Here is a 27124-nt window from a genome sequence, read left to right as displayed (position 1 = left end):
TTTGAGCATTTAAAGGCCTTCTCCATTAGGTATAATCTAAAATACATCCACATTAGCAAGGGAATAAATGAAATATTTTGCACGTGGAAATCATGGGAGTGTCAGGGTATGTTTGTTATTTCCTATATTTTCTACCCTTCACGAAAGAATCGCTGTAAAAAGACCTATTGCTATGCTTTTTTTTGCCTCAAACTTCAATGGCGGTGAAATCTATGCTGTAAACGTTTCTTGTATGGTACAGTTTGTCGCGCTGTCTAACGAAGATCTATGATCCAGTTATAGAATCCATTACCCCGTATCAGCTAACTCTACCAGCTCGTCGTTTCCGCAACCCAGTCTAGAGGCATTATATTAGTAGTACATTTTATGACTGTGGTACACACTCATGTAAGCAAATAGTATACTTATTTGCATTAGTGAAACAACTCACGAGCGTGAATATACGAACTGATAGTCAACTTTAAGCAAAGTCACACCAACTAGACGTGTAACACCACATCAGCTCAAATTTTAGGTTGATGCAGATCCATCTTTTTCAGATGAAATAATCGGTGTGTGTGTGTGTGTGTTTGCGCGTACACTTACAAATGTACATAATATACACGCATACATACGCGCACATACATATAATTGCCCGGTGAAAGGGGAGGATGGTCCAAGGACGCGAAGGGGGCGAGTCGCGTGCCCTTCAAGGGCTGGAGGGGGCGGATGGATGCTGTGGTGATGGTCGGGAGGGGGCGGCATTCCAGCCAGCAACCCCCCTACTCTTCCTCGGGTCGGTCGGGGCGGATGGCCTCGCCTCTGGGAAGGACGCTCTGAGCGCGGGCACAACGGGGGATGGATCTCGCCCTCCCCCTCCCCTCTCTATCTCTCTCTCCTCCACTACGCCCTCCTTTTTTCCGCCCCCCCCCCCCGTCCGTCCGTCCGCCTCGGATGGGACCTCCCTCCGGTTCGCCTCCCGGATTTTCCCCGCGCGGCGCGAGTTGTCTGGAGACGCGTGAGCCTGTCACGTTGTTGACTCGCCCTCGACGGCGGTCGTTCCGAAAAATTGGTGGAATTTTAAAAGAACAATGGGGAAGAGAGGAGAGGGCAAGTCCTTTCCGGGGAGGCGGGGGGTCCATGTTACCAACGTTCCGGGGATATTCTCCTCTGTGAAGCCACGTGGCGGTCTCTGTTGGTGCCCATCAAAGGCGTGGAATGATGTGACGGATGCTGTTGGGCGATGACGAAGAGAATATCATATATCCAATAAAAAGATATATCAGTTTGCAAGCTATTCAAAGCGTTTATCTTTTGTGTTAAAACGACTTTAGTTAGTAATCCATAATCTTGCGCTCCTAATGCTGTCCATTTCCGTAGTATATGGATGTCATCAGGCTTACCACCACTCGGAACCCATTTCTTCAGCTTGCAGAAAGTGTAGTTTTTGGGTTTTTTTATCTCTCCACCGCACACTGTGGTCTAAAAGAGGGCTACCTCATGTGCTAAATAGGTAGCAAAAGTATTTTTCGGTTCAGAATTAGATATTGAACTCATATGGTGGACTGAATGCCGGATAAAATGGTGAACGGAAATAGGTTTCTACCCATTCAAACTGTACACAATTGAGGTCATTGTTTCTCATTCCTTTGGCTTCCCCTGATGCACTTTCCGTAGTAACATGAGTACACGTTGCATGGGTTGCTCTAATCCATTGTTTGTCGCATAATATGTTTCTCATAATTTTTCTAGTACTATAATGTTATTTAAATTGTTCTGATAAAATAGTTGTATTTTTTCCTCTCAACGGGCTGTCTATTTTTATCGTCACTCTCCGTGATGATATCGCATGTACGGGATCTTACGTGTCTGGGGGAAATAATAATGGGAGTCTTCCCCGCAAGCCCTTCCGTCTTTCCTCTTCTGCTCCCTCCCCCTTCACCGCCCTATTCTCCCGTAACGAGCTCCCAACCGTTTCCGTCTCATCGTGTACGTGTTTCAAGCCATTTCATCACTAATACACCCGCGTCATTTCATGCGTCGTAAGCCCCGACGCCAGCAAATTTTTTTTTCATGGCAGATAATATTTCCTTCCCCGATTGTGCAATTTTTGACGTCTTCTCCCATGTGGTCGGAGTTTCTGTTGTCTGGATTCTGAACCTCTAGACTGGGTATGCCGCAACTTTCAGTCTTTAGGGATCATCAGCATGTCTTGAAGGGCAGGAATTTTTTATCGGAAGGTTAGCGGGTGATGGTGGTGTCCAATTTTACGTCAAGCTTGATTGCTATGCTTCATTACTTTTTCTCTCTGTAGTTGTGAAAAATGTTTTCTCAGCGTCCGTCAGTATCGTTTTGATTCTTATTTAATGAGGCTGATTATTACTACTTTTATTTATGTAATCATCGGATTTTTGGCACCCCTTTATTTTTTATTTGGGAGTATTAGATGGCGATGTCATCAGTGTAAGAGTAATTGACCATTTGTGTAGGCGCTCAGTTAAGATTGCTGAATCGCACGGCGCAATGGCTCGTTTTATAAACGTGTCCTAGGAGGGTGATCCCGGGGAGCTTTTGGATGACGAACAGGGTGTTTTTAGGGGAGGGATCGAAGAGGGCGATGCTAGTTGTCACCAGGGAGGTGCCTCGTTGCTGGACTCTTTGCGGCCGTCGGATATACGAGGGCAAGTGGTGAATGGGGTGCTTGTTAAGGAGTTGAGGGTGGATGTTATGTTGGTGAGCTAGCGGGTGAGGAAGTGCGTAAGCTTGAATGATATGAATGGCGTGGCATAAAAAGAGGAAGCATTTGGTAATGTACGAGGGAATTCCACGGAATGATACTGCCTTTGAGCGTTGGAATGAGGAACAGTCCCGCATTTCCAGAGAGAGGGCGGCAAAAACATTCTTCTCGACCCTAAAAGTTCTAGACGATTCAGTGTTATTAATTAAAATTGGTGATTTTCCACAATATAAAATTTAATGCGACAGGTTTCAATGTAACTGCATCATCGTCAGGTGGATCCAGTCCGGTCGCATTAAATTTTATTTTATGGAAAACAGCCAATTTTTAATTAATCATGATATTTCACCAATATCACGCCCGAAACGTCTCTTTTTTGATCCAGTCTTTGATTTTGATTCAGTCTTAGTTTAATGTAGGCCGATGACACCAGTGTATAATTTTATAGATTCGCACAATCGCACTTCCATTCATTCTCGATTCACTTTTCCGTTAAATAATTTCGTAAAATGGGAATATAACATTATTCTACTATTTAGTAGTTCTTTTCCATATTCCGGTAATTTAATATGCTGCCGGAAAGTGGTATGGAAACGGTAAGGTTTATTTTACCATTCCTTTCAAGAAGTCGGCAATGGCTTCGGGCTATTCATTGGAAATGCTCAAGATTTTCTTGTTATACGCCGTTGTTTTCCCTCTAAATTTTCGTCTGTTGAATCAAATTTTCAATGGGATGTCATCAGTGTGTCGGGAGAGCCGGCAGTCCCGTAATTACTGCGCATTTGTTTGAAGCGACATCAATTTTGAGGGTGTATTTACTTGAAGCATGTTCATTCTACCATGACGACAACTTACTGGGAAGCACTTCCCCCGACCCGCGCCGAGAAATAATTTGATTGCCCACTCCTTGTCATTAGCGGCAATCCCTTCGCAATTCTCTTCAAAAGATCCGTCTCTTCAATGAACTTCGATCCCCTTGCCCTCCTCCTCCTCTTTCTCTCAATATTTCCTGCCACTATCAATTCTTCCCCCCTCCGTCCACGGTTTCCAAGCCATCCATTACACGCGCCGACCGCCTCCTCCCCCCATTTCTCCCAGCAAGTTCCTTCACCATAACCCACCCCCAGTCCGCCCTTGCGCGCCAAAGGGTGAAAGTAATGATTTCCCAGAGCAATTCCGAGGGATACGGATGCCACTGAAGGGTCGTGTGTCGTCCTCCTTGGGGGGGGGGGGATCCCCAGTGTCGCGAAGGGAGGAGTGGCAGGCAAAGGGTCGTGGGACCTTTTCCCCACCCCTCAATCCGGGTGTGTGCGTTGCGCGGCGCCTTAAGGAATTTTGAAATGAGAAACCCTATCCCCCTAATAAACGGCTTTCTCCCAACCCCCCCACACCGTATCATTCGGCATTTTGCTCACCACTCAGTTGAAAACGCCTTCGAAATATTTTCGCTGTCTCTCCAACTATATTTTTTAACATCTGGTACTATTTTAATGTTCGTTCCATAAAATATTACGTATAGTCATAATGAGGTACTCCGTAAGCGCCTGAATATATCTATTTCTTGTCCCACTCACCCTTCGAAAATTGAGGTATAATAGGGAAAGCTCAAATATTGTTTTGGCAATTCTCTTTACTAAATACCTATTCAAGATGATTAGCGTAGATAGGAGGTTTTTGAAATGTGGGTGTGGAAAATATGGAAAAATGTGCATGAAGGAAAATTATCGAGGAGGTGCTGGGCATGTTGAGGGAGAAGAGTGCTTTGTTGGGAGAAATCTAAAAGAGTAATCCATCTATCAATCGCCCTGCGATAGATAGATAGATTGTCGTCTTTATTTTGGGGCGAGGTTGAGTTATTGGAGTCTCTTCTACCACCTAACCGCTCGGAAAGATGGATGCAGAGCGTTTTGATTGTCGATGGGATGTTGAAGTCTGTGATAGTGGAGAGAACGTTAGGCAAGCGAGGAAGGGGTAGGACATGCATGCCTGACGGAATGGAGGGAGGAAGGAAGTGTGCGGAATAAATAATAACTTATTGTAGTTGTCGTGTTGTGGTTTGTTAAGAGCGATAATGAAATGTATCGTTTTAGCATTTTTCAGCCGGGTTCCATTGAAAACCTACCGTTAACGGTAGAATACCAAATAGTAATTTTAACAGAATGTGCAAATTGAATATCAAATGATTTAGTGATAATTCGTAAACATCTGATATGGTCCCATGTTGCGATGAATATTAAATATGATGTTACCAAATGTTTCGGGCTCTTTTCAAATAACTAGAAATGAAATGGAATAGATGTCTCACTCGTATTGTTCGGTCTCGAGATTCATGAAAACGCAACGCAACGTTGAATTGATGGCTGCACCCCGGTTGCTATTCTCGGCAAGTATCCAGCAAAGCGTCTGGGTGGAACCCCTCCTTGCGAGGGAGCAATGGAAAGATCGTCTGTGAATCACTGACGCGGATAATGACGTGTAATTGGTTTCACTGGTAAATTAACCCCTCTTGTCTCCGACGATGAAGGAATCGATCTCGAAGCCTGTATCTGCTCGTTCCGCAAAATTCACCTCGGTTCTTTTCCGTGGAATTAATTTCCATAAAGCATTCACCCGACTCGGAAGGGCCGACGAAGCACTTAAATTCGTAGCAGTAGTCCTGAGAATTGCATTCTAAATATACAGTTTTAATTGAGAGCAGAAGCATTGGTGAAACAGCATCCTCAGCGAACGAACTTTTTAAGGAATAAATCCACTCTTGATGATGCGAGCGACTGATGAAAATCTCGATCAAGGGCGTGGAAATAGCCTCGCTATCCGCACACAAGACTACAGTTTTATCTATTTGTTCAAGAGTTTTCCCCCATTCTTAATTTTTGGTGGACCTATCGAAGAGAGACCTTTTTTCACTTATCCCCTCTTTTTTTCTTCCCCTCCTAACTCACTGTCCCTACTATTTATATGCCGTCCTCTATGGATCACCACCGACCCCCAAAGGACCTCGTTTGGCGGCCGGGGCGGCCGATCCTTCCCCTCCCGTCGTATAACGTAAATACGGTCATTACTCGGACAAAGCCCTGCCATCATTGACCTCCCGGGTGGAAGTGGGCGGCACCCTCCCCCGTAATTTCCCTCAGTTGTCGGCAAACACCGACGCTCTACGTCACAGGAACGAGTTCTTATTCCGATTATCAAGTGTCAGCGCATTCGCGTGGGATCCGACCAGTTGTGTAGCAGGGCGGGGGAGAGTTCAGATTTTTCTAAATATTCTGAAATTGAAGTTGCACTAGTGAATCTGGATTTCTGCGTAAAATATTAAAATGTTCTCCAACGTTGCACCGAAAATTATATTCCTGCCGGGTCACTTTTGCCATGAGATCGTAAAGTAATTCAATCACATGTATACGGCATTGTGAGCGTCACTTGTTTTATTGCACTTGTCACCCCCTGTCATTTCCCGACCTCCTCTCTAGAAATGTAAATTATTTAAATGATTACTTCTACTTATATCCTCCTGAGGCACAGGAACCAAAGTATATTTTTTCTAAGAATGGCTAGCTTCTCAATTTCATTAAGTTAATAATAAACCTGACGAGTAGAAAAATGTATTCAGGCAATATGAGGTTAACAATCTTTTTCAGTCCCGCGTGAGTAATACTCGCACTTTCGGCTTCTTTCAATTGTGGCTAAGAGCCCAATGATCCCACTAAAGAGCTTATATCCTTTGCTCGAATACTTGTGTGAAGTCTAAAGGACAGGTTTCGGTGGGGAGCGATACCAATTCTCTGAAGCCCTTTGGGGATGGGAGAAGTAGAGACGGACTGAAAGGAACGCGTGCATGGAAACACTACCACCCGACATCGCATCGTTCACGATCTCTCGCGCCGTACGAGAAGGCGTCTCCGCGAGGGCACCACGGCACACCGCTTCGGGTGGCTCCGTTGGATGTTATTTCGCTGCCATTCGGGCTGTGTGTTCCCCGCGTTTCCGTCCTTCCCCCCTCGGGACCAGAGGGCGGCGTGAATCCCCTCGCAAGAATCCCACCGGAACGGCGGCGTCTCACTGGCGCCCCGCTCTTCATTCCGCCGGAGGAGTGTGGGATTGAGTGGGCGGGAGTCAGGGTCGGAGTGTGTGCCCCGCCCCCCCCCCCTACTCTGCCACCAAACACACCCTCCCCCCTGCCCCACGCACGCTCGCACAGACATTCGGGCTGGGGAGATTCCAGCGGGGAGGAAGAGGAGGGTGCTAATGCCACGTGAGTGCCGTTCGAGCATCGATCGCGCGGATTCAGACTATGCGCGTCTTACTCTTTGGGTTGTGTGATATTGCGATGTATCGGATGTAAGGGAATGCTTTAACGCACTCCTATAGCGATGCGATCAAGGAATAACATCGGCTGTTCGAAATTCGAGTTCCCACTTCGATTCGACTCACTTTCTAAGAGATATCAAGATCTTATCGATTGAATCTGTATGAAGCTGAGGGAGGTGAGTGCGAATAGGCATACCTACCGTGTGCGTGTCTAGTTATGTCTTGAGTCGCTTTACATTTGACTGTGATACTCTCGAAGGAAATTCTCAATAGTCCTAATATGCTCCAGAGTGGGGTTGAAAAGTTGCCATTGATGAGGAGAAGATACAGGTGCGGTTCTATGTAGTAGTTGTGAGGCGAATCCATTGGTGCATCGGTGTCAGGGGTTGCTATGCGGATATTTTAAATGTATTATTCCGTAGCTCCAACAATATCTTATGGCAAAGTACAAGTTGTATCTTTTGATTATCATAGATACCGCGTGGCGTTCTCACTGGTAGTTTTTTTTTACTGACGCTGACGAATCGTTCATTATGATCGACCCGCGAAAACGTTCGGTGTGTCTTTGAGAAAAGAAAATCAACGTATTGATTGCCCACCGTCCCGTCAGAGAAGGAGCTTCCTTTGCTGTTGAAATAGTAGATGGTTGAACTCGACTCGGGTGAAATTTTAACATCATCGCAGCCGTATTGTTTCCGATGGTGCAATTACTTTGAGCGAGAATCGCGCTGCGCTAATGACTATGAGCGCATTCAATTAGTGCGCGCGAATGGACTCGTTTCGAACCTTAGCATCGCGGGACGGAGTGTGCTTTGGGTGCTAGTGAACACAAAAAAATCGCCGTATCCCGCACTTCCGCGCCGCTCGTCGGGGGGGGGGGGTGCTGGGGTGGGGGTGAGGAGAAGGAGGAGTGGTTTCTGACGGGAGGGAGGAAGTCGCGCATGCCTGCGTTAAGTGGCTCTCCACTAGCGCCGGCAACCCTTTCCCGAGCCCCTCTCTTTCACCCACTCTCCCTCATCCCAACGAAGCGGCGTTCATTAACACCCCGCCTCAAAGAGGAGTCGAGCTGAGCTGGAGGGTGGGAACGAGGGGCGGAGGGGAACCGGGATGAAAGGGTGACGTTGGCTATTCCTTCTTTTACTTTCCATTTTTTTCCTCTCTTCTCCTCCCTCCCGTTTCGGACGCCCTCCTCCTCGAGAGTGGTCACGCCCTCGCCCGTGGGAGCCGGGCAAGTTGGCCGGCATTGGCCAACCATCCGGGCGGGAGGGGGCACCGCCGTGATGGTGGGACCACGGATTGTGGGTCAACGGGGGGGTTAAATGACGGGCCGAATGGAGTGTTTTGGGGGGAAGGGGGAGGGAGTCAGGGACGGGGTGGAGTAATGAGGGGAGGCGTGCGTTCTTTTCGCCTTTCCCCTCTTCCCACCTGCTCCACTGCACCGACTGCATTTTCCCTCGACGGCATTTTTCCACCCACGATCCCTCCATTATTGCCCGTGCCGCGAGGGGCTTTTCCCCGTAGATATGTCGCCCTCCCCTCCCCACTCACCTTCGCAGTCGACTTAATCCCTCGGAGGTGCGACCCTGGCACTCTCTCCCCCTTTCAAGCCCCGCGTCGGGTGTGTGGGGCGATCGTAAAATGACTTAAATGCTTGTCAACCCCTGTCCCCCGTCTCCGTCCGTGAGTTATCCCCACGAATTCCTCACCCTCCCGCTCGTGTTAGTCGCCCCAGTCGCCTTTCTCACCTGAGAGTTCGGCGCCTTTTCCCAAGTGACGACGCTGGGTTTCCCTCCGGTCTCTTTTTATCACTCTCTCGTCTCCCATCTTGCGTACAAGTCGCTTGCAACAACTGGCTTGCTTTTTATGGCTCCTCATATTTTATTCCCCCTTCAATTCGTGAAAAATGCCTTTTCCACCCTCTTTTACCTCGACAGTCAGTTTCAATTTTCGGCATCCTTCCGCTCCTCGCTACCGCCCGCTTTTCAATTTCCCCTCTCAGCTTCCTTCCCTCACGCTATTTAACACTGCCACTTTGTTCCTATCCTTCTTGTTTTCTCGATCCTAGCCCACATCCGTCTCCATTTTACGCTCATTCTCATGTCTGAAGCCCAAGTTTCTAAACTGCGGATTGCTAAGTCCATATTCTTGACTAATATCTTCTATTAATATTTGCCCACGAAATCCCAGCCATCGTGTTTTGAATCATGACAACAATCGTGTTTTACTTTTTCATGTTCATTTTCCATTCTCTGGTTATCAAAGTGCATGGGCATGGACTTTGAAGCGCTTCAAAGGATCACAGTGTAACGCATATTAATTGTAGGACTCCATCGAAGCATCTCATTCCCCGTTATAGTTCTCAGTCGCCGTGACGAGGAAAGGATTTTGCCATTATCTCTTGCTTATAGTCCTGGCAGTTATTTCTCCCCCAAGCGCTCGATCTTCGTTTGGTTTGTAATGAGTCATTTTATGAAAATAGTTTTCGTCGGACCCGAGCTAATTTTCGTTCCGATCTGTTAGTTTCATTATTGATGTAGTATTCACAGAGGTCTCCATTTTTTCGTATTCAAGATATTTTCACAAATTCAAAATATTTTCACCTGCTTGCAGCAGGTGAAAATATTTATTTTAAGCCTCTTGCATAGCCCTTTAATAGCGTTCATCGTGTGTTGATGCGCCTCGTTTCGCTCGCAGATATTCCAATTGAGAGAGTTGAGAAATTCCATCTGCCATGCGTTCGCTGCTTCCGATGGCTTAGCATCTGCTTCGTCGGCTTGCGAGTCAAGGGGCCAGAGGCATTGATAGCCGTCGAACGTTGCTGATTATCCGAGTCGCTCTTTCCAGTCCCCGAAACGCATTTTTCTCAAGAGAATTCCACGAATCCCGAAGAGAGTCCGCCGTTGAACGGTTGGCCGCCCACTTATAATGGCACCCGTTCGCCGTCGGCCAGCCAACTCGCCCGTGCTATTCACTATACTACACACCCGAGTTCAAAAGGGTACTCTGGGCCCGGAGGACGTTAATAACCGCCGCTGTTACCGAATATCCATTGAAGTGCGGCAGTAGATGTTTGCGACGCACAATTCACCCTTCGTTAAGGGACAAAACCGAGCTTTTTAACCTGCCGCTGTTACTCTCCCACCCCCTCCTCAACCCTGGCTCGCATTCAAGGGATTTTAATCTCGGTGTAACCGCTCAGGTGAGGGATTTTCCTCACCCCGAGAGGCTATGCTATCTGTATATATATAATACTATTCACGCCGGTGGGAGTTCGCGCCCAATGGCATTATGAACCCAAAAAAGGAACCAACAAAATGTTCCTCGCTCACCTTTTTTGGGAGAAAGTCGTGCCTTTTCGTAAAATCTCGGCTCTGCCCCGGGAGTGGGTTGGGACGCGCGCTAATCTGCACCGCTTCATTGTCACGCACGTATCTCCGTCACGCTCTTTACCAAAGCACTGCATTCTTTCTCCTTCTCTCTCTCTCACCTCAACTCACCTTTGTTCCCATGCGCTTGTATTTTGTCGTTTTCCAGAAACTGTTCTCTGGAGTACCGTGGAGAGGATTCCACGGGTTGGTTTTTTCTTTTCTATTTCCTCGGCTCTCTCGGCACCGTTTTCAACCTCCCTCCCCACAGCGACCAAGGGGTTCCGCCCACTTGTGCGCAGGGATTTGGAGTTGAGAAAATAATTTTCCCACTCACTCTCCAGTCAACTTACAGGCACGACACAGACACCATTCATTGCCAACCGCAATGTATGTGATCATATCTTTGTTAACGCGGTGCATGGAGACAATAGATTACGGATGATATTTTTAAAAGTTTATTTACGTTAAAATGGTTAATGATTACATGTTAAGTAGCACAAGGTATTAATTATCATCATAACTATAATCGACTCGAAGGCTTGTTTTGATGTATACTGGTTAAAAGAATCTGGCGAGGCATGGTGTACTTGCAGTCAGAAGTGGAATAGTAAACTAAAAGCCCTAAAATTGTCCAAGCTTGTTTCCTCTAATTGTCCAAGTATCCTCGGCTTATTTCCTACCGCATTAATTATTGCTTCTGAAGCTTGGCTAAATTCTATTGAATCTCAAGTTTTCACCGGATCTGATATGAGCTTCGGCATCAAGCCTCTCGCTTCCTAATTTATTTTCAGAAGCGGGCTCCCAAAATATCTCATTTTTTTCATCCAAGACGAAGATCTCAGGGCCGCATAATTTTTAACGAGGTTTGATTTTGGTGAACCGCCGTTGGGACGGAAAGAAATTTTTTTTTGTTGTATTCCCGATGAAAAGTCGACTTTCTCATTCATAGGCAAAACTAACTCCGCTTCTATCGGGATGCAAGGAGAGCCAAGGAAAAATGAAGGGGAGTAGGTGGGAATTATCTTATTTACTATTCGCAGGCATCGAGTCAGGAGTCCTTAGTTGTAATATTCGCTCTATATGTACCCCATCGATGTGCAGGGAATGTTTTAATTATGCGCCCTTACGATTTTTAATCAGGGTAAATTGTATAGGTACAATTGCCCTATCCATTTGGACCTTAGCTTACCTTATGTATCTCTCCGTCACAGGACATGACCTAAAATTCTTTATTTGTATGGGTCTTACTCATCTCGAGTCATTTAATTTTTTATTATTCTAAACCGCTTGTAATAGCTTAACGAATTCATTGCGTTGTTTTCATCCATGTTGAACTCATATTATTCATTAAGATAATGCTCTAACTCTTCGAGAAACGTCTCTCCTTCCGCATCCATAGACGTCACCGTTTTGCTCTATAAACCCCTCTCTCTTTCTCTCTCTCACGGGTGGAATTCGGCTCTAAGAGCCCGTTCAAGCTTCTTTACGTTGATGTGTAAGTTATTAACTGGAAGATTCCTTAGATAGCTTCCTTAATAAAGGCCCAGCAGACCGGTCTGGACGCCTACCCGGGCCTTGTTCGTCCCCCAGGGTCCGTAGATTGCCCTCGCCCCCGCCCCCTTCTACCCTTCGGCCCTCCCTTCGATACACGCCGCTTCGATTGACCATTGACATTTCTTCCCGTCGACCCCTCGGGAACACGTTCGGATATCCTCTCTCCCGCCGGTATAATTTAGCATCGCCACCGTACTTCTCCGTCTCCCTCTCCTCCCTGCTCCCTCTGCCCTCTCTGCGGCCGTCTCCGCCCCCCTTCTGTCCCCCCCTCTCCCCGCACACCTCTCCCCTCCTCCATCGCTTCATTAAGTCAGAGCACGATGGACGCTGTTGGGCAGGAGGCCACCCAAATAGTTGACTCCTCCGAAATCCTCATTCCTTTCCCTGCCCCGCTCTCCCCACCTCCACATTTACCTCTTTCTTCTTCGCTCCCCCATTCCCCTCTTCCTACCTCCAACCCCTTTCCTCCCCCCCTTCACCTTTACCTCTCATCCCTACCGCTCGGCCCCCTCCCACTCTCCATCCGGACGCCTTTGTTGATTTTCTCTCTGTTCGGATTTGCGCTCTCTGGTGGCGCGGAGCTGCGGTCCGGTGCTCGTTATGCTTTTTCACTTTTCAGTCGTTGAAATCTCTTTTTCTCTCTCCTTCTCTCTTTCTCCTCTCCTCTCTCCGCACTCTCTCCGAGCCCGTCGTCGGTTTTGGAGCTCCTTCCCTTCGCTCCCCATCTCCCTCTCTCCCTCCCTCTCCAATCCTTCCCCTGACCTTCCCAGCCCTCCCCTTTCCATTTCCCCTTCTCTTCGTTTTCTTCTGGATTCCTTCGGGTTAACTTAAGCTTTACGACGATGCCCCTCCGCTTCATTTTAAGCCGCGGAATGTTTAAGGCTCAAGGAGGGGGGCATGCGAATTCCGCGTCTTTTCCGCCTGGAATATCGATGAAATACTTTTTTGGTTTAAGAAATCACAAATGTGAAATTCCAGTAATTTTCATTTTAATCCTTCGCGGCTCACGTATCGAAAATCGGTCTGTCATCTACTTGATAAAGTTTTAATTAGACTTTTATGAAGCTGGAATTTCTTTCTCTCAAAAACATGGGAAGTGTTGTCTTTGCTGTATGAAGTATTGCTGCTAAGGAAGAGTGGCACTTTTTTTGTTTTAAGTTTCCAGAGTAGTTTGTTTGGATGGCCTTAGTCTAGTGCCATAATGGTATTCACATAGGTGCTTTCCTCATTCAGGTGCATTTTATTGTGACATTGCATTACTACTCTGACCTTGATTTCTATCTAAAGAGTTTTACCGTTAACTGAGTCATCTGTGTTAGCTTTAGCGTTAGGTTCATGAACCACATTTTAGCTTTCGTTATTAAACGATTATGTCAACCTTTGATCAAGAAACTTAATTAAGTTCTGATTCTATTATACTGTGATTATTCGTGTAACCGACTCCTGGAAAGAGACGGAATTTTTTTGCCCTTAAAGCACTTGTTATGCAATCCTGAGAATTCATACGCCATCATTTACGGTCTGTGCACTGGCATGACGAAGTGGGGAAAAGGAGAGGTCAAGCGCTCCGACTTCCGGGCCGGTAAGTGTCTTTAAGGCAACCATGAGTGTCGTAAAGGCAGAAAATCTTAATCGAATCACTCATCTGTGCTGATGAACCCATTATTTTTCGTTTACGGCCGTGGTCAGTCTGGTTGGAACCTTTTGAATTTTTCGGATTTCGCAACTTCATGCAGGCTTCACTTGGCCTGAGACAAGTATTGCAATTCTTCAAGCTTAACTGGCGGAACGCACGGTGTACTTAAGGCTTCCATTTTGTTTTCTTTCGTGTAATTTGTCGTAGTTGGTGCTTAAAAACGAATAAGCAAAAAGAAGTTACCTTACGTTAACGCTAACAAGGGTATGTAGTGCATGGTCATGGGGAGGGTAAGGAAGATACCAAATGAATTGAGCGCTCTAGCGATAAATGTTTGGTTTTATTTAACTTTTGCTTAATATACTCTTGTATATTTCATCGAATTTTGGAAGTAGTGCGAAATGGTGTCGGCCACCAGAAGCACGTAAATTGTTCAATTAACTCATCACTTTGCACCGGAGAGTTTCTATGAGTAATTATTCTATTTTCGTTGTGGAAATCTTGCGGTTGGTATCGCTAGCCTACGGCACTCCTATCCTATCGACTTGAAAAGAATAAGTGGCCCGATGGTCTACCAGTAATTGTTCATCATTAAAATAAAAGTTCGTAGTATTTTTATGATCAAACAATTATATTTAACGTATTTTATTTGTTGAGAACTGCTCATGAAGACTAATTGCAAAGTCATCAATTTCTATGAACATTCATAAGGTCATACTGCGTACTTATCAGTAATATTTAAAATTAAATTTAAAGTTAAGTCTCCTCTCTTTTCACCAGAATGTATTGTCGTGGAAGGATTTTAGCTTTAGTGATCACATTATTGCGGGTATTGGTGAATTAATTAGGAGAACGATTTTCCTAGTTATTTCTCGTTTCTGCGTTCTTGTGCATTTCTCAAAAGATTAGCGTTTCTGGTCTGTGCGCAATTTTAACTCGCTAGTTCATCAGTACTGACCGTGGACTGATTTATATTCGACCTTCCCTAACCCTTAATGAAAATGTACTTTCACGGAATGGGTAACCAGGGTATGATAGTTCACAGGATAGAGCGTCAAGCTATTGACCGGAGGGCCTGGTTTCGTTTTCGGTGAATGCGAATATCCTCAGCTTTGTCTAAGCCAAGTGATTTCTCGGGTACGAGATCTTTTTGGGAAACAACCACAGGCGGCAAGGGAACGGAGCTGCCCCCTCCCCCTTTCTTACCCCGATGTGTGAATTTCACACGTCGTTGGGCTTAGTACAACCTGATCTCTACCCTCACCTTTCAAACCAACCTTCGGGCTGATTTCTGTATTTTTTAATGAGTAGTAGTTTTACTTCTTTGCTCTCATACGTAAGACCGCGTAGCTGGTCACGAGCGTTCCTGCGCTCACCCACCCGTAGTGATATATTATTTCCAAATTGCTTTCCTCCGGTCATGTGCCCGAACACGAACATCTCGATCAAAGTTTGCCTTCCACGTAACAAAGCCAAGCGTACAGTTGGTTTAATGACGTGGACCTCATAGGGTCTTATATCTCCGCAGCGATGCCTTAAGCAGTTAGTCAGCTATCCTCGGCGTACATAAGGTGGCGTATTTTATCTCGTCCTCACGTCATCGTCAATAATAATCGCCTCCTCTGCTATTTTGTATGTTTCGGTCGCTCCGCTCGTTAACTTTGGTTTCCTTCGCTAACCCAGTCAGCCCTTTGAGTGTTTTCCTGTCCTAAAATTATGGGAGATATTATTGCAGGAGCCTTAGATCACGGAACGTGACTAGAATGTGATGGGCTCTAGAAGTGACTCAATCTACATTAAATGATGCGGACCTATTTATTTTGCACTATTCCTTTCCACTTCAACGCAATAGGAATTGCAGTTCAAATCGTGCTTGTTTAAAATGTGCGCTTAGAATAGAATAAGTTTTAAATTCTCATTTCTCGTAAAAGAACGTAAGAATAAATCAAATAATAAATGGTTAGCTCGTCGAAAACTTGGCTATCGCGTATTTTTTTATCATTCGATCCCTTGAATCCGAATGGATACCTGACTTTAAACGGTATAATATCCACCGGGGTGCATGCTTATGGGGTACAAGGAATTGCAACTGATCATCCATCTTGATAGAAGTTCCCTCATTAGAGTATAATGCCACCGTAGTTTATGAGCAATCCCACTGCAAATCAGATTCACTGCCTACCTAACCTTAAACCGCTTGATTTGACCGCGGTGCATGCGTCCTGTAAAGAATTATCGAATTCGCGGCACGTCACGGAATTCCTCGCGATACATCGATTGGGAACCTCTGTTACTGACGAAGGTCAACATCGACGCCGGATTCCTTTCCATTCCATCTCCCTCCCCTCCTCTTCCTTCCATTCCGACCTTTACCCGATTGAAATCTAGCGTCCTAGGGCACTCGCTGCCCAGTAGTTATAGGAATATCGTGGTGTTGGACCTTAAACGGTGCACGCCCGAGACTTTTCCGCCCGAACCTCTTTTCCCTTTTTATGACGCATCCCCCGCACGCGGTATAGGGAAGAAGAGGGCAAAATAAGAAATTTGATATGGATTTGTTGAAAGTTGGTTGAAGAGCTTGAAAGTAGACGGAAAAAGTGGATGTAGGAGATGGCATGGTGACGGGGTGTCTTGTTAGAAGGGAGAAATGAGGTAATTGGAATAAGAGGAAATACGTTTTGGACTGCATGTAGGCGGAGGGGAGAGGATGCTCTGAGGAGCTGTAGATTGAAGTAGTGTGGCGAAACTTTTTGTCGAGAGAAATGTATTCAGGCGGTTTAGAAATGATAAAGGACTTCACAAAGGTGTGCTGTGGAACCAAAACCTACCTTAACACAGTAAGGGTAGGTTTTGTGCGTATATGCTTACCTGGTATGCTGCCACTCGCAGTACTTCGTCCTCCTTTGAGCTCAAGTATCCCCTCCCCCCGAGCCCTTCCCTCCCCCTTTCCCTTTATCTCCCCACACCATCCCCGCATCCTATTTCGTTCCCCCTCCCTCGCCCACCCTCACCATTTCCGGAGTGGAGGAGGCTCGACCATTCCTTTTACCATCTTCACCGGAAGCTCTCTTCCCTCGGTGCGCCGAGAGGAGCGCGGTGGTGTGTGGAGTCTGCCGGCGAGCGGGCGGGGGGGATGAGGGAGGAGGGCCCGTTTGGGGGGGGGGTCGGGAGGGGAAGGCACGTTTTGAGTCCGTTATGTGGGTGGATCATCGCCACCTCTCGTCGACGTCGTCTTCTTCCATCGTCCCCTCGTCCCTTTTTCCAATCCACGCAACACACACACACATACGCACATACTGTCTCGGGCACATTCATTCGTTCATACACACGCGAGTCGCGCCTGCAAGCTCCGCGCGGGCGCGCTCCTTCTCTCCCTCCCTCCCTCTCTGTGAATGGAAGCACGCGCCGAGCGACCCCCGCGTCGGGGCCGTGTGCGAGCAAGGAGCCCCTTCACGCGACGGATGTGAAGTTTCTCTCTTTCTTTCCTACAGTGGGAGGAATCTCGACGCTCTTCGCGTGCCCCGAAACCGCGTGCGTCCGTACTCTCACAGAATCCGTCGGTGAGACGGGCGGGATCCTATTTGCCGCTCCTCTCAGTTGCGTCTGCCTAACCTCACTTTCGGGTTTGATCAATCACCCTTGGGTACTGGGTCGAATTTTGTCCACGCATCGATTTCGAATACACATGAAAGATTTATCTCAAGAACCCTTTGAATTGTATCATCAAAACTAGTGCGCCCTATTCAGATATGACGACTGTTGCGCAATTCCCTGGTCTTCATCGGAAATTAGCACCTGTATAAGAACTGTTTAACGTAAGAAGTCATGCGCATTATTATAGTGCATCATTCTTCAGATCTGTTGTAGTACACTCTGGCATTTTTTCATGCTGGTAAGAAAAGCGTTCTATATCGTGTAATCACGAAGGAAGAATTGTGTGCCCATAACCAGGATGGCTTTTTTTTAAATATTTATTGCTATTTTTAAAGAATAAATCGTGTAGCTGTATAGTGCCATGTTTAAGTTTTGTATTTTGTTTTTGCTTCTCGATTTTTACTTAAAGGTTACCTGAAATTCCTCATAAGGATCGTACATGTATTTTCAAGGCCATGTCTAGTACTGTATTACCTGTACAAGTTTAATTTTTAGTGGAAAGTTTTTTTGAAACATATGTACAGTAAATTAAAATATAGAGCTGATTGAATTAAACCAAAATGACATAATTACACTAATAATTTATTATATAATACCTTTCTCCTATGGATTACCAAGCATGTTTCATTTATTCCCGCTTATTTAAAAGAGCGAAGCTAATTGAGATGACGTCTGTAAGTTTCCAGAGTTGAAGTGTAAAAAAATCAGAAAAGTCAACAGCGCTCAATTATCATTGCAACCCGAGATTGCCATCTCAACCACAAAGAGAGCGAGGAGCACTATGCGCTTAATTTCCTTCTCGGTAATGTTGTAGAGAGAAAAAAATGGGTGTTAACATCGTCTGGTAACACGAGAAATTACAGAAATTAATTATTTTTTTGAAGAGTTGGTAATCCGTATGACTAAATCTATTTGCATACAAATCAGTCTTGTTTTGTGTCAGATATGCGGCAATTTTAAAATGCGTTACTCAAACGGATCGTGTTGAAAAATATGTTACGTTATGTAGTTATGATCGCAATGCTGCCGTTCCCCATTGTCAACCCTGATGATGTTTTATCCTTGTAAAAATTGACATTGTGTAAATATGTCGTATCGATTTTGACAGAAGCTAAGTTGATGAGGGGTTTTTTTCTGATTTAATATGGTAGAAATAACTTGTTCCACTGAAAGTTACGTTGTATCTTTTTTCAAAAACAAATTTATCCCGCCCTGTTTAACTTTTTTTGAAATTTAAATTTTAAAAGTACGTTTTTCCGCTACAGAGACTGACTTTGTTTTCGAATAGACATAGGATGGATTTGCTCTCTCATTGAGTGATTTGTTTGCTTGAGTACTATACGTGTATTTTGTATTAATTTATGTGTGTACAATTTTTGTATTAATTTTTTATGGGAACAGCCTTTTCATTGCCTTCTTCTCTTTCTCGTTTGATTTCAGAGGCGTGTTCGAGCCGTTCGACACCCAAACCACGGGCGCCCAGTCCCACAGCCCGCCCCAACATCACATTCCACACGTACGCCTGCCCTCCCGCCTACGCTGCCTGGTACTGCCTCAACGGAGCCACCTGCTTCACCGTCAAGATCGGGGAGTCTCTGCTGTACAATTGCGAGTAAGTATTTGAAAAATTTGTTAAGATGACCGTGGGCATTGGTGGGACCTATACTCTATCTTAAAGAGTATGGGGTAACATGTGAATGCAAAACATTTGATCTTTACGATTATTGTATATTTCGTATCGCATTGAGAAAATGATACAATTTATTCATATACTTACCAATGGCAAACTTCCTAGGTGTGCAATTAGTATCGATTGTGTCTGATTGGGGGAAAAACAACTATGTCCTTCCAGACTCGGGAATTATGGCAGTCTAGCAATCGGCATTGAAATCTGGTCGTAATTTAATGTTCCATCGTCCACTTTGCTCATTTCATTCTTGTTTCACTTTGATCGACTGAGTTTAATACTATTTAAACGCGTAAAATATAATTTGAGTGGAAAATTCAACAGCTTCCCGCAAACTCGAGGGAGATGTGAAGGGTAATGTTAGTAGCGTTCAGAAATGAAATGGGAGGGGGATAATTACACCCCTAATAACCCTCTCCCAGTGAATCCGCCGCCCATGGCCGCGGGTGCCACGGAGGGCAGAGGAAGGCGATGTTCGCGAACCCGCGCATTTGTGCACATGTACGCCCGCACTCGGTCGTGCGGCGCGGCTGTTAAGGTTGTCTTCGGAGTGACGAAGTTCACGGCGGAGGGGGAGGAATGGGTTTCAGTGGTCTGCGGTGGGGGAGGACCCTTCTGCTTCCCCTCCGAACACCCCTCTCCAACCCCTCCCTCCCTACCTCCCTCTAGTTACGTATCCTATCCCTCCTCCCCCTTCGTTTGGTAGTTTGGAGGGGGTGGGTCGGGTTCATGCCTCATGGGGACCGGTGTCCATTGTCGCTCGGTGCGCATCGAGTCTTGATTGTTCTTACCGTATTGAGTGCTTGGAGTGTCGGAAGACCTGTAGGAGTCAGGTGACCATAGAGAAGGCACAGAATAACATAGGGAACTTGGAAAGTGCTCTCGCAGAAGGTCATGATGAAGTTTTTAAGTATTTGGTCTTACGCCCTCTCCAAGATGTGAACTTGCCGGTGCTCATGTTAATGGCGTCTCGGGAGCGGAAGGAAAACAGATGAATTCGAAGCTCACTTTTTAGGATTCATTTCAATTCCATGTGCCAAAAATTTTAAAATGTAAGCTCTAAATTTGAGAAAATGAAAAATATTGTAAGAGTTATACGTGAATGGACGACGAATAACCTGTGTGCTCTTTGTAATGATTGGTATGAAAAAAATTGAATCTTTAAAAAAGCAAATCTAAAGTTAAGCTAGTGAAATGAGCTGACAGAAATATTTCCGTGACACAAGGCTCGCGTATTATTTATTGATTCGCCGTGCCACTGCCTGCGAATGTGCGATTTACTCGTTTGTTAACTGGTTGCGAGCGTGGTGATTGTTGCGTAATGGGGCGAAATCAACGTCTGGGCATGCGTGCTAGAAGGGGGAGTGCTGTTGAGGCTTCAGTCCCTAACGGTGCTCCCCTCCGTCCGCAGTTAGTGCTCCGCTATCAAGTTAAATGAAAGTCATAATCCGTCGCCGGATAGTTTCGTTTCCCGACGGGTCAGGTAATCCCATCCCGGGTTAAGGACTTCGTATCTTAGGAGCTGAAGTGCTCGACGGCTTTGTGATTATCTTCCGCGGTAGATTAGCTCACAATAAGAAAGCGTGGAGCCCGCCCCTATCGCTCGTCGATGTAATGTGGAAGTGTTTCATTGCATAATAAATGGGTCGTGATGTAACTGGCGACTTTGATCCCTTGGAATGGGAACGTCTTTCTCCTTTATCACTGCGTGTATCTCTATATCTTTGATATCTCAAAAGTTCGCGTTTTCCCACTGTGTTACCTTCGTATCCCATACGGTTACACGTTTCAACTCTTTGTGATTTACTGTGAGATTTAGGTTCTATCTCTGCTACCATTGTTTCCAAAACGTGGGTGTAGACGCGGCTTTATATCAGATACATCGGATTAACAAAATCTCCCCATCGCTTAATAGCTTCCCTCTTCCGGCAATGCCCCGCGGTGGACATGTGCTGAGCTAGCAATCACGCTCAACACCAGAGAGCGTCTCACATCAAAAGAAAAAGAGAGACGCGAAAATTTTTTTCGGGGGTATGGAAAATGCGAACGTAACATCGTTTAGCGTTTGGTTGAAACCACTGATGCTGGATAAGTTAATGGACCCCGGAGTAACACGCCTGCAAAATTTTTAAATTGGAGTTTTGTCTTTGGATGTTATCGTTCGAAGACGATGTAATGAAGCGCTTTCCTTGACGGGACCAGGCACCCTACTCAGACCTGCTAGTGCTGATTTGGGTAGTGCTAATTCATATATGTTTCCATTCGTAATGCACGACGTCCGTTTTCTAGTCTCAATTTGAATGTTAGATGATGATCTTGCCTTCAGCGAAACGGAGCCTTAAGATTCGAATCAGCTTTCATATCAGCATTACAGTTATGCACCATAAACGACACCGTGGCCTCCTGACAGCTGGAATCCCGACTCGTGGGTCCCACGTATTCAGTACCACCGTGGCACGCCTCCCGTCTTTTCGACGAAAGAAAGTTTCAACAGTTTAACCGAAAGCTGGCTTTTGCCGTTCTTCACCGAGACAGAATCCGCCCGTTGCTTCGACGCCGGGCGTTGGGCATCGACAGAACGAGGCGACGCGAAAATCTTTCCAGCGGGAAGCATTGTTTAAACATTTCGGGTCCCCCGCCGGGAAGTAGGATGTTTCCCACGTTTCCGGGGCGCGAATCCCCGCGGGCCTCGGCACTGTGTGCAGTATTAGCGCGTCGGAGGAGAAAATTAAAACCAATTGCGGGCCGTTCATCCATCGGGTGACATTCCTTTCTCCTCGGCCCGCTTCCCCGCCCCCTTCCCCCCCCCCCCAATCCCCCACCCTTCTCAAAGACTATATAAGCCAGCGAGAGAGCAGACTTGGCCGCTTACTCATTTCCCTCCCCCATCCTCCTCCGTCCTCGTCTCCCCCTTACCCCCCCCACCTCGCTTTTTACTTCTATGAGAGAAGGGAGGGGGGCCTCCCGCGATGGAATGGTACAGACGGAAGGAGATAATTGTCTTTGATGTAGGGAGGTGGGAAGGGGTCGGCGAGGGAGGGAAGGAGAGGGGGAACAAGCGAGTTTGTTTATCGACGGGCGCCTCCAGTCCGATAGGCGACGGGCGGTGTATCGGGGTGGACCTCCCTACTGGCCGTGGGAAAAGGCCCTCGGACTCGCCGCTTTATCTCGTCGGACGTGTAGGGCGCCCCGCCCTGTGTGAGCTCTCGCTGGCGCGCTCTCTCTCTCTCCCACCCTCTCCTCTCTCCCTCCCCTTCTTCCTCCGCTCCCCCATCCCCAGGCGCCTTGCCTTTCCTCCCACCTCCCCGTCCCTTTAAAAAAAATAAAATAAACCCTTTATCTCTTCCCCTTCTCTCTCTCTCTCTCTCTCTCTTTCTCTTCTCTCTCCCACGCCCAACCTCACAGATTCCCACCTTCGGCACTTTCTCTCACCAAGTCTCGCGTCATCTCTATTTCTTGAATTTCATCCGCGCGTGTGTGTGTGCGGGTGCGTGCGTGTGTGAGTTCGTGTACGTATGTGTGTGCTTGTGTCCGGTTTAAAGTTACGTTTTTGTGTGTGATTATGCCGGTATTTTGTTTGTCCTACTAATCTCCCCCGCCCACCCCTAGTCCCCTTCCCATTCTGCTCGGCGGATTGTCTGATGGCTGTTATTTTTTTTTAAATTTACGAAGTCTCAAATGATTCATGAAAGGGCAAAAGAGCTGACGAAACTGAAAGCAGTGATGGGGATAGAGCGCTCAGGGTGTTCCTATCTCGCTCCCGTTCCTTTCACGTGGCGTACCTAAGTAGAGGTCTTGGAAGTTTCCGTGGAAGCACCGAGCATCTTACCTCTGGCCCGATCGTATGGATGGCATCGCGGAAGCGCGCGCGAGGCTATTGTGTTCTCCAGGTTACTTATTAAAGGGGCTGGGCATCAGTTGCGGGCCTCTATCCGGACCGCCAATGCTGAGGGGAGAGCCAGTGCGTGTGAACGAACTGGAGACCGTAAAAAAAGTCAGAGAATACACGTGTTTCAAAAACGAAATCTTTATTCTGTGTTTCTTAGAATCGTCACAAAACTATCGCAAAACGAGCGCGATCAAACCGAATCAAATTCTGCTCGTGAGCATTAGAGAGACGCTTTGGCTGTAACGCTTGCTCTCGAGGATGCTATATAACCCTTTTGCTAATTTATGTACTAAGCTTATATCTTGCGTGAAAAGATATTAAATAGATTATGATAGCATTCTTCGAATAGTCGCGTCTCTATTAAAGGTATAATATATTGTTTTCGGGAAAAATGTTAGTTAAAATTGCTACTTTGGGCATCTATGAAAATAAATTTTAATGGAAATTATCCGTGATGGCGCTTCTTAAAACCGAATATTAAAAGCCATTCCAAAAGATTTAAATAGTTAAATGGCATTTAAGTCTATTTTTGTTTCGAGGAATTTATAATCCCCTTGTTATCTCTGCGTAAACACTGGGGGGGGGGATTACCTGTAATATATTTAAAGACTTAGTTTTTTTAATTCTTGTAAGGTTTGCGATAACGACATCAAGATTAGACCGGAACTCTTAAGACTTTTCCAATGGAATTGGTAGTGACCGCCTGTCCCTTTCCTTGAGTTCTTTTTAGACCATTCGCTACGACATTTTACGTTTTAATTACGCTTGGCATTATCCGTTTCCACTACGCCCTCCACTAAAACGAAATTGAAATGAGCATGTCTGTGGACAGAACAGAAACTATCCCTCGCTCCACGAGCGAGGGATAGTTTCTGTTTTATCCGCAATTGAACGAGTTGGGAGTGTACAGATGATATTTATTTGGGGTGCATTAATTTCACGTGTGCCGCCCCTTCCAAGTCCCCAAGTGCCATCTCGTCTGACTTCTCCTGGCTCATCAATTCGTCGCCCACCAATCACCAGACAGTCTAGAGTCTTGGTTATGTCACCCTGCAGAGGGGAAGGGGTCCTTTGAGAAAACTTTTATCGCCCATAAGGGTCTCCCTCGCCTTTAGTACACCCACTTTGTCTCTCTCTCTCTCTTTTCCTCCCAAGACGGGGCACACCTCTTTCTACTGCTGTACTAGCCCAGTTTTAAGTCGAGCGCTGTGGGAAATGGTTAGATGTCTCCGTGGTTGTTTTCCAAGACGCTTGTCCCCAGTCAGTTGTTTATGTGGGATCAAAAGGGACCCTGTATTTCTGTCTAGGTTTCGAAACCCCTTTGTATCGCCCTAAATCGTCTGCACCACTTCTCCAAACTCTGGCCGCTTGCGATAAATAATCGATGAGGACAGATTCCGAATCGATTGGCTGGCAGAGCGCAATCTCCGGTCTTGTAAATGTTGGTCTTATGTTTGCCATGAAATCGTAATGCTAATTAAATAACGTTTTTTTATCACTCAGCGGTACCCCTCACGTGACTTCATTATTCACCTACAGTGAAGACATACGCCGCAATAATGAAAATGAGCACGATACATGAATAATCGTGTGGTGTTTTTCGAGAATAATGTTGAATATGGCTCTTACTTGCGTTTCAACCGGTAAATGGGGGTGGTAAAATGGCAGATTCCAGAACACGATTGTGAAACGTGTGCTTCCTGGTAAAATCTTTTAACTGGTTAGCAAAAATATTTTTCCCCACTTTAACTAAAACATCGAATGCTCATTACGTAAGACTCATCCCGTCGATGGAATTCTTATTTGCACCGCGACGTCAGGGAATAGTTTGCCTAAAGTCATCCAGGATCATTTTGACGCGCGATTTAGACGCAAAACGTCCAGCGATGTATTGCCGTTAACAGGATGCCGACTCGCTTCGTGTTCACTGGGATGTTTGCCCTTCACCTTGCATTATTCACGTAATCTGATGTTCGTCCCTCCCCCTTACGCTCAATAGAGCGCATATCCGACATATTCGCAAATGGCGCCGTAAAAGTGAGTAATTAGCAGTGGAATATATCGTACTGAAAAAAGGAAAAGGACCTTTGGTTTCATGCAGTTGCTCCTCCTCCCGCAGCTTCTCTTTTAAGCCATTTTGAGTGATCGGATTGGTCGGGATACTCTTCCGAAAGTGTTAAACGCCCATTTTTTTCCCTCGCATCCGTGTCTTCTCGTAAATTGTGGCGCATTAACCCTTCGAGAGTAACGGACACTTCGGAATAATCATTTCGTGTGAAGTCATGGTCCGAGTAACACGCAGTCCGGCGATCTTCAACCGAAGGTTTGGTAAAATTCGATTCTGCACCGGCTCGTTGAAGTTGACCGCTCAATAAATTTAATATGTTAATTATTCATATATGGTGATGTACGGGTAATTTCAACTTTTAAATCGATTCCATGGATCCTGCAAATTGTTTAGGTGCCAGAATTTTTTTTGAGCCAAAAGAGCATAGTGCGCGCAAAAAAAGAGGCGTTCCCGTTCTATATTTTCATCACGAGTCGCTACACCCCAAATATGTTTTGCTGTCATAAAAATATTATTGAAGGCATCGAACATGAACGTGAAGTTTTTAGACACTAAGTACCAAATAATTTTCTTCTAACACTACTTTTATTTTGTCCCAATTGTAACTGTAATCCGTCGAAGCTTTCACGCTGTGTCAGCGCTTTGTCTAGTGTCTATTTAAAGCTCCTTTAAGGTGTTCCGTTTTTATTTATTCGGTGGCTCCTGCGGCAATTCTTCCCCGCTACATATATCAGTATTTTTTCCGCGGAATGCTGGTCGGCAAGCTCAAAATCCAGGTCAAGTGCAGCTTCTGCGGGACCGCAGTGTTTGATGAATTGATTGCCGGTGACAGGATTGAGGTTGCCGGTCGGGAGGTGTTGACCTTTGCTCTTGAGAGCATGCCCTCGCCAGCCGAGCGTGTAGTCGCTTTTCCTCGTCGTTTTTGCGCTCCCATCCAGCACCCCACACCTTCTCCTCCTCAAAGCATGCTTGAGGGAACTTGCCCCATAAAATTCGTGGTTATCATGACATGGCTTGGAACAGCTAAAATCCATTTCCCTGACAACCAGTTTCTTGAAAATTAATGAACAGTGAGGATTGGTAAGGTGAATGAAGTTGGATATATACATATAATTTCATCAGTTGGATGTTTCGCGCAGAAAAGATTGGCTTGCCGTTCAAATTTGCTGTCGGAAGAATATTTTATGCATTGCTTTTTTGTGCCATTCGCCTTATTGGAATTGTTTACGGTTCCATCGTTACAACTTTTCTATCGTTATATTTTCGATTTCTCGGTTTTATTTTATTTATGAAATTGAAGCTTTGATGAAAACAAAAGTCTAAAGGTGTGGAACGATTTGGCGGATGGTTTACTTCGAGCTATCCCTCGAACCAGTAATGCCCTTTTTTCTGCAAAACAAAAGTCATTATTTCATTGTTTTAATCGATTGATAGACGATTTTATCTTTTTACTGAAATAATTAATAAGCCATTACGCGTATGAATCGTTGTGTTAGCCAATTTTACACCTGCTTAGTAGGTATTACACGTTCTGAAAGCATGCCTGATTCATTGTAAAGGCTAATGACAAGATAAAGAGACATAAGCATATTTATTTTTACTTAATACCTCCCGTGAAGAAAGTAGAGGTACTTAAAGTTAAGTAAAATCAATCAGTTTTTAAGTTTCGATAGTCATTGGCGTAAATAAATTTTGCACTCTTCTCAATGTATTTAGGGTAAGAATAAGCATCAAGTGATTATTCTTGCCCTATTTCTGCAATCGATGTTCTGCCTCAGTTGTACAGTTTTTAATGGCACGCTGCGAATAAAACATAGTTGTTGCCTAACTTTTACCGTACCCACATTCTTATTGAGTAATGGTTTTACGGCTAGATGGTTTAAAACTCGACAGCCGATCTTCACTCAAAACTTTGAATGGTTGAAAATGCTAATAAAATGAAGCTTTCGCGCAGTTAGTCATGTTCGCCTTCCACACTCCGACCAACCGTTTCGATTGCCGGCTAGTCGAGCAAAAAGACGCTCTTATAAGTGACAGTAACGAGTAGAAGGAACCGGGCTAATTGCCCGTGGAGTCGAATTCACCGCTCGGTGGGTAGCAGGCCGTGATGGATTGCAAGTACGTCGCCTCGTCGCGCAGTTGCGCAACTGCCAAAGCTGTACGTAGGCAGCGTGTGGGCCTCGCGGATCCTTCGCCTGCCTTGCGACCTCGACGAAAGGGTTGGCGTCAGCTTTCAATTGGCCC

The 27124-nt window shown here is 45.8% G+C and overlaps 1 protein-coding gene across 1 annotated transcript in view; it reads left to right on the top strand.

Annotated features, from left to right (window-relative positions):
• The window catches only part of LOC139697303 (uncharacterized), a 241236-nt gene that overhangs the window by 202988 nt on the left and 11124 nt on the right, over window positions 1–27124 (top strand). Inside the window, exon 3 of the mRNA XM_071595969.1 lies at window positions 18677–18848. Within this exon, the coding sequence (XP_071452070.1) occupies window positions 18677–18848 (172 nt within the window). The remainder of the gene's footprint in view (window positions 1–18676; window positions 18849–27124) is intronic.

The sequence above is a fragment of the Hetaerina americana genome, unplaced genomic scaffold, assembly GCF_022747635.1.
Source record: "Hetaerina americana unplaced genomic scaffold, ioHetAmer1.1.p SCAF_72, whole genome shotgun sequence".
NCBI lineage: Eukaryota > Metazoa > Arthropoda > Insecta > Odonata > Calopterygidae > Hetaerina > Hetaerina americana.
The sequence above is the reverse complement of the archived record's forward strand: the minus strand, read 5'-3'. Positions and strand labels throughout refer to the sequence as shown.